General features: G+C 33.7%; 1 protein-coding gene across 5 annotated transcripts in view; it reads right to left on the bottom strand.

Annotated features, from left to right (window-relative positions):
- The window catches only part of Xrcc4 (X-ray repair cross complementing 4), a 203,300-nt gene that overhangs the window by 118,900 nt on the left and 72,331 nt on the right, over positions 1 to 12,069 (bottom strand). For all 5 annotated transcript variants that reach the window (XR_001229116.1, XM_013349636.1, XM_013349637.2 and 2 more), the window contains 2 exons: positions 10,346 to 10,512; positions 1,314 to 1,466 (listed from right to left, as the gene is read on the bottom strand). Coding sequence is in view for 4 of the 5 variants with exons in the window: in XM_013349636.1 (XP_013205090.1) it covers positions 1,314 to 1,466; positions 10,346 to 10,512 (320 nt within the window). In the remaining variant the exon portion in view is untranslated. The remainder of the gene's footprint in view (positions 1 to 1,313; positions 1,467 to 10,345; positions 10,513 to 12,069) is intronic.

Genomic DNA, 12,069 nt, shown 5'->3' with positions numbered 1-12,069 from the left:
AATTTTTTTTCTCAATAAAAAATAAATAAATAAATAAAAATTAAATAAAAAAGAAAGGTTTTATTTTAATTAATAAACTCTTGTTTAATGCCCACTATTAGTAATTAATTATTTTATCACATTTTATTCTGTCCAAACATTCCACCAAGTTATCCCTGTGAGCAAATGCTTAGCATTGTAAAAATCTGATAGCAGCTCTACATTTCATTAAATTGCCCCCCAAATGAAGAACAGCCTGCTTATATAGCTGTTCAGACCATAGGCATGTAGCCCTCAGTGCCAGACCAGGACCCGACTTAGGAAAGGCTGAAATTAAACACTACCTTCTTTATACTGTGTTATTCAAAAGCTATGCTTCATTTCAGATTCAAGGCAATTGAATCTTTTCTATATGACTTAATAACTAAAAACACTTAAAATTATCTAAATCTATACTAGCCACTTGTAATCTATGAATTTTTTCCTTAGAAATCAAGTTTATAGATTGTTTTAGACAGAAAAAAAGCTTGACAATGATAAAAATAATAACATATGTTTATCAAACAACGTAAGTGCCCCATGGAATTTACCATTCATTAGCTGGATTTATACTTAACATTGCGAGATGTAAAGACTACAGACATTCAACCAACTTGAACCTTAGAGGAGGTGAAACGTTTTGCTAAATGATATATTTCTTAGTTCATAAAGTCTAAGAATTAAATAAGTAAATTAAACCCAGTCTGAGTCAGGCATTTTATTGCTGTGAAGAGACACTATGAGCACGGCAAGTCTTACAAAGGAAGACATTTAACTGAGGTGGCTCATTTACAGTTTCAGAGGTTCAGTCCATTACCATTATGGTGGGGACTGGACTGGAGGTATGCAGGAAGACACAATGCTGACTACATCTTGATCAGAAGGCAATAGGAAATAGACTGTCTCTCTGGGCATGGCTTGAACATATATGAACCCACAAAGCCAACCTCCCGTCAAAGCCAACCTCTACAGTGATATACTTTCTCCAGCAAAACCACACCAACTCCAACAAAGTCACATATCCTAATAGTGCCACTCCTTTGGGGGCCACTTTCTTTCAAACTACCCCAAGATGCCAGTTTTATAGATCATGACTGAATGTTGTACTTTAAAGGACACCATGAATGTCAACAGAAACTCTATAGAGAATGCATTCACCTGCGATAGAATATCTAAACCCAGACTACAACAAAACAAAACAAACCGGATTATTAAAATTAGCCTCTACCTTGCCCTCAGTTTGTAAAGCCAGTCTCCTTACATTTACACCTGTGTCTAAGAGCACACGGATGTACCTTTCAGGTTTCATGTTCTTTTCCAGCTGCTGGATTTCATTTAACAATTTATGCAAGCTTCGGATCTTTGTTTTCTTCTCATTCAGCACCAAGATAAATCTTTGATACAGATCAGCTTCCAAGACTTCCTTGGCATTCACACATTTCTCAAATCTAAAAAAATCAAGCAAGTGAACAAATCATAAGTCATGGAGATCCCACATCATTAATTCATCCAATCTCATTCTCACAATCTCAAGAAAACTTGAAGGCAAAAACAACTAAGTTCATTTTTACACATGCTTTCAAAAACTTCAATGTACTAGAAGAGAATTGAATAAATTGGAAACTAATAACTATTAATATTTGTAATTAATGTTCTAAACCAAAGAATAATGAAAATGGATAGAAATAAAAAATTTTAAACTAAGTCTCCAAACATAATAATTTATCTATATATAGCTTATTTACAAAATAATATTTTCTTGAGAAATTCAAATAAGTATACAACTTCCTTAGTATATTAATAATATATATATAGCAGCACCTAACATATTTTATATTAAAGCAATACACCTAATTTATTGTCAATGTTCAGACTATGACCTGTTCTACAAGAACATAATTGATCTTGTGTCTTTATAACCCACCACACATGCATGCGCACACCTAAATATAAATAGAAACACAAATGTAATGAATTGAATTATGCCTCTTGATATTTCAAAGAAGACAATAAAGAAATTATGAATTTGTCAAAAAAGTACATATATTTCAGTTTCAGATATGTAAGAAAAAAGAAACAAAATTGTTTAGTAATTATAAATTATAATATTCGCTGGACTGCTTTAATGCTCAAGAGATTTCATTTCTTTAATAATGCAAGCTATAGGGAGAATGATTATACCTGCTGTGTACGTAAGCAGGTTATGAATAAATCTCTATTTACAAACTTAAACACAAATACTTTCATTAACAGTATTCTTTTAAATATAGTCGAGTTTTGCCTATTTTTATTTTTACAATGCTGCTTATTCCACATATTCCTAAACATATTTTATATGTGCTCTACATGTCCTAATATTAATTAAATATTTACATATAATACAATGAAATTATTAAAAATAAAATTGCCAAAATGTGATACTTTTCATATAGGCCCTTAATGTCTCCCACAACCTATCTATTTATAAATACAGAGAATTTATTGTAAGGTAAAAAAGACTACCTAACAATACTATTCTTGAACTAATCAGTGCAGATTCTTTTATCATGGATTTTACTAAGGCTGTCATTCCATGAGACCAGAGAACATGTGTGTTCTACCAACTGCTTTATTCCCAGTGCCTAGCCGAGATGATCAGTATACACTGAGGAGATAAAGTCAATTCACAGGAAGAGTTTTTTCCCCAGCTCAATCGATGATTTCTTACATGTCTCCAAGAGTACTTGTCCTTTTCAACATGCCCTTCTGTAGCTTCTCTGAGCCTGTCCTCCAAGATGCAAACCAGTCAGGCATTAGATTGGTTTGAGAGCAACATAACCTTTAAGTTCTCTTCCTTGGAGATGCCCCTTTCACTCTGGAGCCCTTCTAGTTGTATACTACTGGTCTACCAGCCAGGAGACTAATCTGAATACTTCAGCAGTACTGTGTCCTTGCTAGTGGCTGAAGACTTTTCCTAAAAGCATAAGATAGGACATGTATTTCTTCAGATACTTCACACTGGCAAAAAGGGACTTAGCAAACTTATTTTGCCTCATTGGATATAAGAGACCGCAATGGTATGTAACTTTTCTTAGGAATGTCTCTTTCCTTTCAGTCTTTCAAGTTTCAAAAAATATTGCCATTATTTATGGTTCATTTCATGCAGGGGTATGTTATATCTATAATCTCAGATGTTAGTTGTCATGTGAACATTCTCTTGTTTTCATATTATATTTTCTAATGTAACACCATATATACATACACCTAAACTATCCCAGTACAAATAATAATAAAATATTTTAGACATACACAAATAAGTATACTGCAATAAATTTCATACATACTCCAATATCTTACCCAAAATTTAGAAATAGCAACAAATTCAGAATCTATTAGACTTAATTTCATATTTGACTTTCATATAAACATCCCTGAAGTTCTTGACTAAAAATTATGCACATATATCAACTATCAAGCTAATTCCCACAACTTTATGAAAACTATCATTTTTTATTTATTTATTTTTGGTTTTTTGAGATGGAGTTTCTCTGTGTTGCTTTGAAGCAAGCTGGCCTTGAACTCACAGAAATCTGCCTGCCTCTGCCTCCCAAGTGCTAGGATTAAAGGCATGTGCCCAGTTGAAAACTATCATTTGTATAACACATTAAATTTTAAAAGTGAAATTTAAATAATTTTCACAAAAGTAATATAAGCCTGAATAACCATACCACAACTATATTGTAAAAGGTAGTATCTTTCTGTTACAGGGAAAATAGTTGTGCCTCATGTAGGTTAACCTTCCCTGTTTGTACTCCTTTATTGCAGTAAACTGATCATCAACCATGACAAAACCTCCCAGGAACAGCTGAGTTGTACAGCATAGGGTATTATTATAAATAGTCACAGAATACAAATTTATTTTCTCAGTAGACTCAGAGAATATTACCTTTTTATTCAGTATTTGGGACTTAAGACATGTAGAGCTTGTGACCTAAATTATCTTTAAAACCAATCTTCTATAGCATTGTAATTTGCTGTGCCTTACATAGTACTTGCTCCTTGCCAAACTTGTATCTGAAAAACTGGGCAAGATTGATCAGGTGAGACCACTGATTAAGGAGAGGCATGAGACTTCTGTCTTACCTAGGGACAATAAAATAAACCCACAAACCACTGAAAAAGATTACAGCTAGTCAAGGACCTTTTTCTAAGGCCAGGCTCAAATGAGATGATGCTGTAAGTAGCATCAAACAGAAAAAATCCAATGACATCTGTCCTTCCGAAAGTGTCCATGACATAGATCAATAATGCTAAGCTTTATCGTGAACCTCAGTAAACAGGGACTTGGGAAGTTAGACTAGAATACACTTATTTTAAAAGGAGACAAATAAAAAAATACTAATTACAAAGGTATCAATGATTCAAAATAAAACATTAGTGAGTAGTAAAGCAATCTAAAAACAGTATTCCAAAAAAAGAGCAAACACAAAGAAATTTCATACAAAAACATCCCAAATAAAATAACAGACTCACAGTTCAGAACAAATAAGAGGCACATGCATGTGAGCATATGGTACAGAAACAGTATAGTGATCATAATATTAACAGTGCATTCAGCCCACATTACACCAGCACTAGGCTGTAAAATGAAAGAGAATCTAAGTAGCACAGGATGGCTGAAGAAGGCTGAGAGCTGAAGAGAATGATGCCAGAGACTGAAGATGGCCCCAGGCCAGGAAGAGGAAGGCTACAGCTGTTTCTTGTGCTCTCTGAAGGGAAGATTTTCTGTAACTGTTCTTAAACAATCTAATGGGCTGCCATGGAGACAGAAGGATATCCCCAGAGGTCTTTAAAAATCAGACTGAATTCATCTGTAGATAATGTGATTCTACCTTGAAGGCATTAAGACAAAGAGAAAGAGTTTCCAGGGCTTGCTAATTCAGTCATCTCAGTTCACTGAAGACGGCCTCCTATTATGGCTATAATAACTATAACTCACAATAAAGCTTGAAATTTCTAAACTGAGTTCTGACTGCAAACAAAACACTTATTCAGTAACATGAAACTTGAGACTTATTGTTTGAAATTAAGTAAAAAAAATCTAGTAAATAAATACAGCTAATAACCTCAGGACTCACATACAAATTTCTAATGTTTTCCTTTTATTTAAAAAAATCCAAAACTAACCCTGTAATGTAACATACTCAAAATGGAACAAAGGGTACACTTATTGAATGATATTTAAACAGTAATAGGAAAAAGATGCTAAGTCCTGTGCATTGAAGTTTATACTTTCTATTATCCTGTAATTCCTTACTCCTTTATAAAGTCTTGTTTATTCCTGTCATCCTGAAGAAAAGAAATTCATATCTGCTTTTGAGCAAATACTGATACACATTTCAATTCAAAACTATATTCAAAATTGAAGATATATTATTTAGCATTTAATTTCTCTTTAAAATGTAACTATATTTTGTAAACAACTTGTTAGTATACAAAACTCCTGAAATAGAATATAAACAGTGTAGGAATTAATAAGCATACAAGTACATTATTGAGTTTGCTCATATTAATGCCTACTCAATCCCAATACATTTCAGACCCATCTACCACAGTTTTTGTAGGAATTTCTGTCGCCCTGTTTGAGCCTTTCTTTCGAACACCTTCTTTCCTTTATCTGCAGTACAAGTGCAATGGTGTGGGAAGAAATGATATCATCACAAATGAACACGATCCCAATCAGAGGTTATGTTGATAAGTGAACTGGTACTCTTAACAGGGCCTAATGTCTGATGAGGGTCTACTTTCTAGGTCCCCAGTTTCTAAATTCAGTACACTTGGGTTCTGCTTCTAATCTCTTGAAAGCCATGCCCTAGCTAATACTGCAGCCATGGGGAGTCAGTGTGCTAAATGCTCTCACATTCTGAAATTCTAGCTCCTAGGAAGAGAACCCTGAGAAACTGCTGCTGTGACGAGACACATTGTACTGAGAGAGCCTCAGAGTCAGCACGCTGTCTGCGCAAAAGGAAAGAAAACAAATTCAGGAAATATGTGAATTCACTGATCTCATAGCAATTATACAAACAAGAGCCTAGAATTCTCTGAAGAGGATCCCTTTCCCTCAATTTGTAGGCTCACTCCATTGGCAACACATTGTTAGGCCAAATAGAAGATATCTGACCCAGTAATGACAGCAAAAGAGCTAGCTAGAGCAATCATACAAGACAAGTGACAGGCAATGCCTTGTTGCTGGCATGCAAAACCCCAGAAAGCAAGTCAAGGACCTGTGTTCCACAGAAGTACACACTGTTCACACTTGCATTCACTGCACAGGCTTCAGGCTCTTCTTCACTCCCTGCTGCTTGCAGCTCAGGCACCTGGAGCTGAATGCCAATCACACAGTACTTTTTTGGTTACCAGTAGGCATTTTAAAGCAATTGGTTCAAGTACAGAGTACCCAGTCTGCATTTCTGTAGGCAATTTGTGATTCAAATTCCCTGTCACTGAAGATATTTTGAGTTTTATTATGAAAATAAAGTGGTATATCATAACCACAATTGATCTCCTTTCATTTAATTTATTTTTATAAAAAACAGAAAAATACAATCAGACTATGGATATTAGTCCTAATAATGCTTTGAAGCACAGATATGATACAAATTCATATTAAATAAAAAAATAAAAATGAAAGAGAAGAATTAACTGATTTTCTATATAGTCTCCTAATATATAAACTGGATTTCATTCATTTACACAATAGGTTAAATATCAGAATATAAAAAAATAATTTTGAGCTGGAAGGAAACAACAATAAAAGCATTCCTTTAATATAAAAATGTGAAAGTCAAAGATAACTTGGTGTAGGATGTCCTTCAGTATGTGTTGTTTTTATTGGATTATGAATAAAGCTATTTCAGCCAATAGCTTAGCAGAAAAAGACAGGTGGGAAATCAGAACACAGATATAGAAAGAGAGTAGTTGAAGTCAGACAGATGCCATGCCTAAGGAGAAAGATGCCACCAGTGAAATCTTACCAGTAAGCCACAGCCTCGTGGCAATAGACAGATTAATAGAAATGGGTTAATTTAATATGTAAGAGTTAGTTAGTTAGTTAATAAGAAGCCTGAGCTAAAAGGCCAAACAGGGTTGCAAGTAATACAGGTTTTGTGTGATTATTCAGGTCCGGGCAGCCAGAAAACAAACGAGCAGTCTCCATTTACAAAATGACATCCAACGTTCGGCGACGTACATCCACATAAAACCCAAAAAAGTTTATTTAAAAAAAAAAAAAACACGCTTAGACCCACAAAAATGGATTCAATTGGAGTTTCTTGGTAGCCCCATTTTTTTTTCATATAGGCTCTGTTTCTTGGTGGCTAGCAGAGGTGCCGTTCTTTTAAGAGAAGGCTTCCTGAATCATCATTAGCAGCAAAAATTGCATAGTTCCTTTAAAAGATGTTGGCTCTGGGTCTTTTGGGAGGTCCTGAACTTAAATGGGGTTTGTGAGCACAGTGGTACAGCTTGCTTATTGAAACATAGACAGACAGGTTGCATCCCTGGAGCTGGAGCAGTGAGCATGGCTCACAGAGGTGGTAAACGTACCTCCATACCTCAGCCACACTCAAAGGCCAAGAGAAGTGGAGTCAATCAGCATCCAGGGTTGCCACGACCACACTGCTTACCAGTGACAATGCTCTTTGTCAAAAAAGAATTATAGATACACAATAAGACAGATTCAGACATAAAAGGCCTCTAAACAAGACACAGTGTATTTTAAAAATACATGTAGGCTTGGGAGAGAGGAAAAAGAATATAGACAGTTATAAAAAGATGTAAATGGATTTAAAAATAAAATCTTTAAAGAGATAGTTAGCATAATGTAAAAGAGTACCAACAGTCATAGATTAAAGAAGTAAAGATAATTAGATAAATATTAAAAATAGAGTAAACAAAATAAGCCATGAAAAGATGGTATGTACACAGAGTATCTGGATTATATATATTATTGTGTTTTCTTTAAATTTTTTGACTGCTAAAGAGCTAACTATAGAGAGACATTTGATTGGGGGGGGGGCTGCTAAGCTAAATCAACATAAAGGTATCTTGACTTCAAAATTTGAGTCTAAGGATATGTTCCATTAGAAAGGAGGTTCAACTTTTGTTTACACAGAGGATGAAAACCTGTGGATTCCTTCAAGGCTAATGTGGTTTTGATGGAACAAGATCCCTCCCAAAGGTCTCCATGAGCCCTAAAAATACTAGGCCCAACAAACAGCAGAAAGTAGTTTGGAGAAAAGAACAGCTAAATTTTCAAAATGATTGTCTGGAAATGTTTGTTTTCAATTAAAGGGCAATATAATATATATATATACATATATAAATATAGTTCTTCATGGTTCCTTCTTCACAGTAGAAACTGTCAGATATTCTACAGGACACAGATGAAAGCAACTAATAAACTTTGCCAGTCAAAACAAGCCTTCAAATTTCCAGTTTCAGCAAAAATTCTGCTGGATACTACTGGCCTGTGAGCTGAAAATGGATGCTCCACATTGCAGAAGAACTTCGGGTAACTGTCCAGATAGCAAGATGTTTCTGTCTATTCTAGAGTTTTAGAAGTTGCCTAGAATGCACACCTAGGTAATTTTATTTCCTTCTGGAGTATTTGATGGAGTTAAAGAGAGATAATTATAATTACAGTTTTCCTTAGTTTTGATAAAAGATAAATTAGATATAATTTTTTAATTACAATGAAATATTGTAACTGTAATTCTGCTTGATATCTGTTTTGTTCTATAAAATTTTACAGTGCTAAAGTTAAAACTTTCTTTTATATTTAAACAAAAAGGGGAGATGATATGGGATGTACTTCTGTATATGTATTGCTTTCTTGGATAATGAACAAAGCTGTTTTAGTCAATGACTTAGCAGAGTAAAGTCAGGTCGAAAATCCAAATAAAGATATAGAGAGAGAGTAGGGGGAGTCAGAGAGACATCATGTAGTAGCCAAAGAAAAAGGATGCAGCTGCCGGAACCTTACTAGTAGGCCACAACCTCATGGTAATACAGAGATTAATAGAAATGGGTTAATTTAATATGTAAGAGTTCTTTAATAAGAAGCCTGTGCTAATAGGCCAAACAGTTGCAATTAATATAGTTTCTGTGTGATTATAAAGGTCTGGGAGGCCAGGAAATAAATGAGCAGTCTCCGTTTACAATAACTGGGAATTAGTTATTCAATTTTACATGAGCTACCTTAGTTCATTTTATTTACTGTTAATAACTTCTTTTAATTATGCTCATTCTCATATACATATGATGAAAACCATCAAACTCTTTAATATGTACTTCCTCAAGGACTCTTCAGGTGCATATACAGCAAACACAATAGTTATCCTAAAAGTTCACAGGTTTCTTTAAAATAGGATGAATGTTATTATACCTTGACCTTGAATGAGACATTTGAGACATTTTTAAAATCTAACATATATATATATATATATATCAATTACTCCAAGCACTGTTATACATACAAACATATACGTATCACATTAGTCTCTGTGAACATATAAGTATTCATAATGCAGTTCAAACACCTTTTGTGAGACAGAATAATACAAATTATATACTGGGTGAGAAAACATGATTTACATGAAAAAGTAGTAGTTGGAAAGAAATCTATCATCCTTATTCAACATTAAAAAATACAAGAGGCAAATCCAGGAAAATGAAAACCTTTTCAATGTCTTATTCAGTAGCAGCAATTATGTCATTTTTTAAAAATGATTGTAGCATGAATTTTCAGTCAGGGGAAATGTCTCTAGTGGGGCCAAGACACACATCATTTGAAATAGTTATTATTCAACAACTCCAAACAAAAAGTAAACTATACTTATTTATATTTCATATCTCCTTTGTTAATTATTAATTCTATAAATTAAGCTACTTTAATCCTTTCCTTATAAATATCCTTATTCTTTGCAAGAGCTGAGGACTAGGTCAGGCCATGTGTATGCTTAACACACAGACTGTCAGCAGGCAACACACTCTGGCTACTAATTTTTATCAATATAATAATGGCCTGTGATACTTGATCTGCAGTCACCGCTTACTTTCTTGTTTGTTGACTCTACCAAGCAACAAGAGAGCTGAAATGGTTAATACTCGCCTGTTGTACAAAACAGACACTAATAACGTGGTTGAATAAAAAATGAGTAAAGGAATAATTAGGGAGGGATTTTATAAAATGCCTGTTCTACATATGTTGTAAATTTATATATCATTAGCTTACGTCTACAGGAATGAAAGAGCTCAGTGTTTTCCTGATGCAAGCACACTGTTTACATACCGGCCTTGAACATCATTCCAATCTCGCAGGAGTCTTTCGTTTTCCTTCTGCAGGTGCTCGTTTTTGGCTTGTTTTTCTGCAATGGTGTCCAAGCAGTAACAAATGAGTTCTCTAATGACTTCAGTTGAGTTTTGAACTTTGTCTAGGTTGAAGGAAACAAGTCTAAACTAAAAAGAACAAAAAGAAATAAAAGGAAAACGTTCAGTTTTGGAATAGTGTTGAAAATGAACAATTAAACAGTTTTCAACATAGTTTCTTCTGAGGGGAATAAATGTTTGAGTTTAAAACAGAAAGTGTACTTACCACATACACTACAGTCAACATACAGCACAAAACTGGGTCACTCCTTAGTTTCTTATTGCATTTATGATGTGAATCAGCTAATAATAGCCTAAAAATAATGTCTCTAATTTTGTATCAGAAAAGAAAGCAATACCTTCTCTTGGATATGCCACACCATCCACTCATAAAAGCCTAAGTTTACATTCCTCTGCTCAGAGTAAAGGAACATGCTACACAATATGATTTTTAATTCATGTACTACTAAAATAAAAGGATATATTTGTATATAACAATTGGAATAATTCATATATAAGGTGCTACTGAAGAAATATCTAGTATTGGTAATAGTTAAAAGTTAAATGGTTAAATACCCAGGTGATATTAAAAGAATTTTGAGAAACCGATAATCTAGAGAAACTACAAAGGAATTGCCTTCTTATGCAAAGATTATGACTTGCTAATAATAATAATACTAAATGAATACAACATAAAAGAATACAATACTTTCATAAAAATTAAGAATCTTACAACGATTTTAGGAAGTAACCAGAATAAAGCACTAAATGCAAGTGTTGGTTATGTAACTCAAATGAACACATGTACTAATTATCTATATATTTATATAAACATATATTGATATCATTAGCATCAAAAAGTCACTTGTTTGGGATTTATTCCCAATTTTTTGCTCCTAGATAATTACTTTCTAGTAGTTTATGTATTTAATGTAAATATTTTGAAAATGTTTCATTTCTCAGGTTGAGAATTTTGGGACATATCATACAATATAAAAATCAAACAAAATAATCTAAATAGAAGTTATTAATACAGAAATCCAGGCCTATAACCTATATGGCAACTAATAACTTCAGTAATTTCCTTTAATTTATTGTCATTTGGATATATAACACCAAAAGGTAAACTCTTCTACATAAAAGTTTCCTGATTTAAATGTTCATATAGAACATATGGTTAGAAGACATTTAGAAAATAATGGACACAATGACAAAAAGGTTAAAATATGAATCTTAGATGTTGAATGACATTTATACTCATCTAATAACTGAAGAAAATCCGTGCTGTAATGGTTGCTTTTTAACTGTCAACGCAACACAATCCGGAAGGACTGAGGAAGACAGTTTCAATGACTGTCTAAATCAGGTTGACCTGAAGATATGCCTATGACGATAATCATGAATAAGTTCATTATTGGGTAGTAAAAGAGTGGACCAGAAAGCACAGCACAGATGTGTGCACTGTTTTCTACCAGTGCCTCTGGCTAGAGCTCAGCCAGTCTCTCCGGCGACTGTGGCTGTGGTGGTGCTCCACTACAGCAGGCTGTATCCTGAACTGTGACTGAAACTAACTCTGTCACACCAAAAAAAAAAAAAAAAAGAAGAAGCTAAAAGAAATAGTGTAGATTTGAGATTATAAACATATTT

Source organism: Microtus ochrogaster, chromosome 19 (assembly GCF_000317375.1).
Source record: "Microtus ochrogaster isolate Prairie Vole_2 chromosome 19, MicOch1.0, whole genome shotgun sequence".
NCBI classification, from domain to species: domain Eukaryota; kingdom Metazoa; phylum Chordata; class Mammalia; order Rodentia; family Cricetidae; genus Microtus; species Microtus ochrogaster.
Note: the sequence above shows the minus strand (reverse complement) of the source record. Positions and strands in the feature narration are given on the sequence as shown.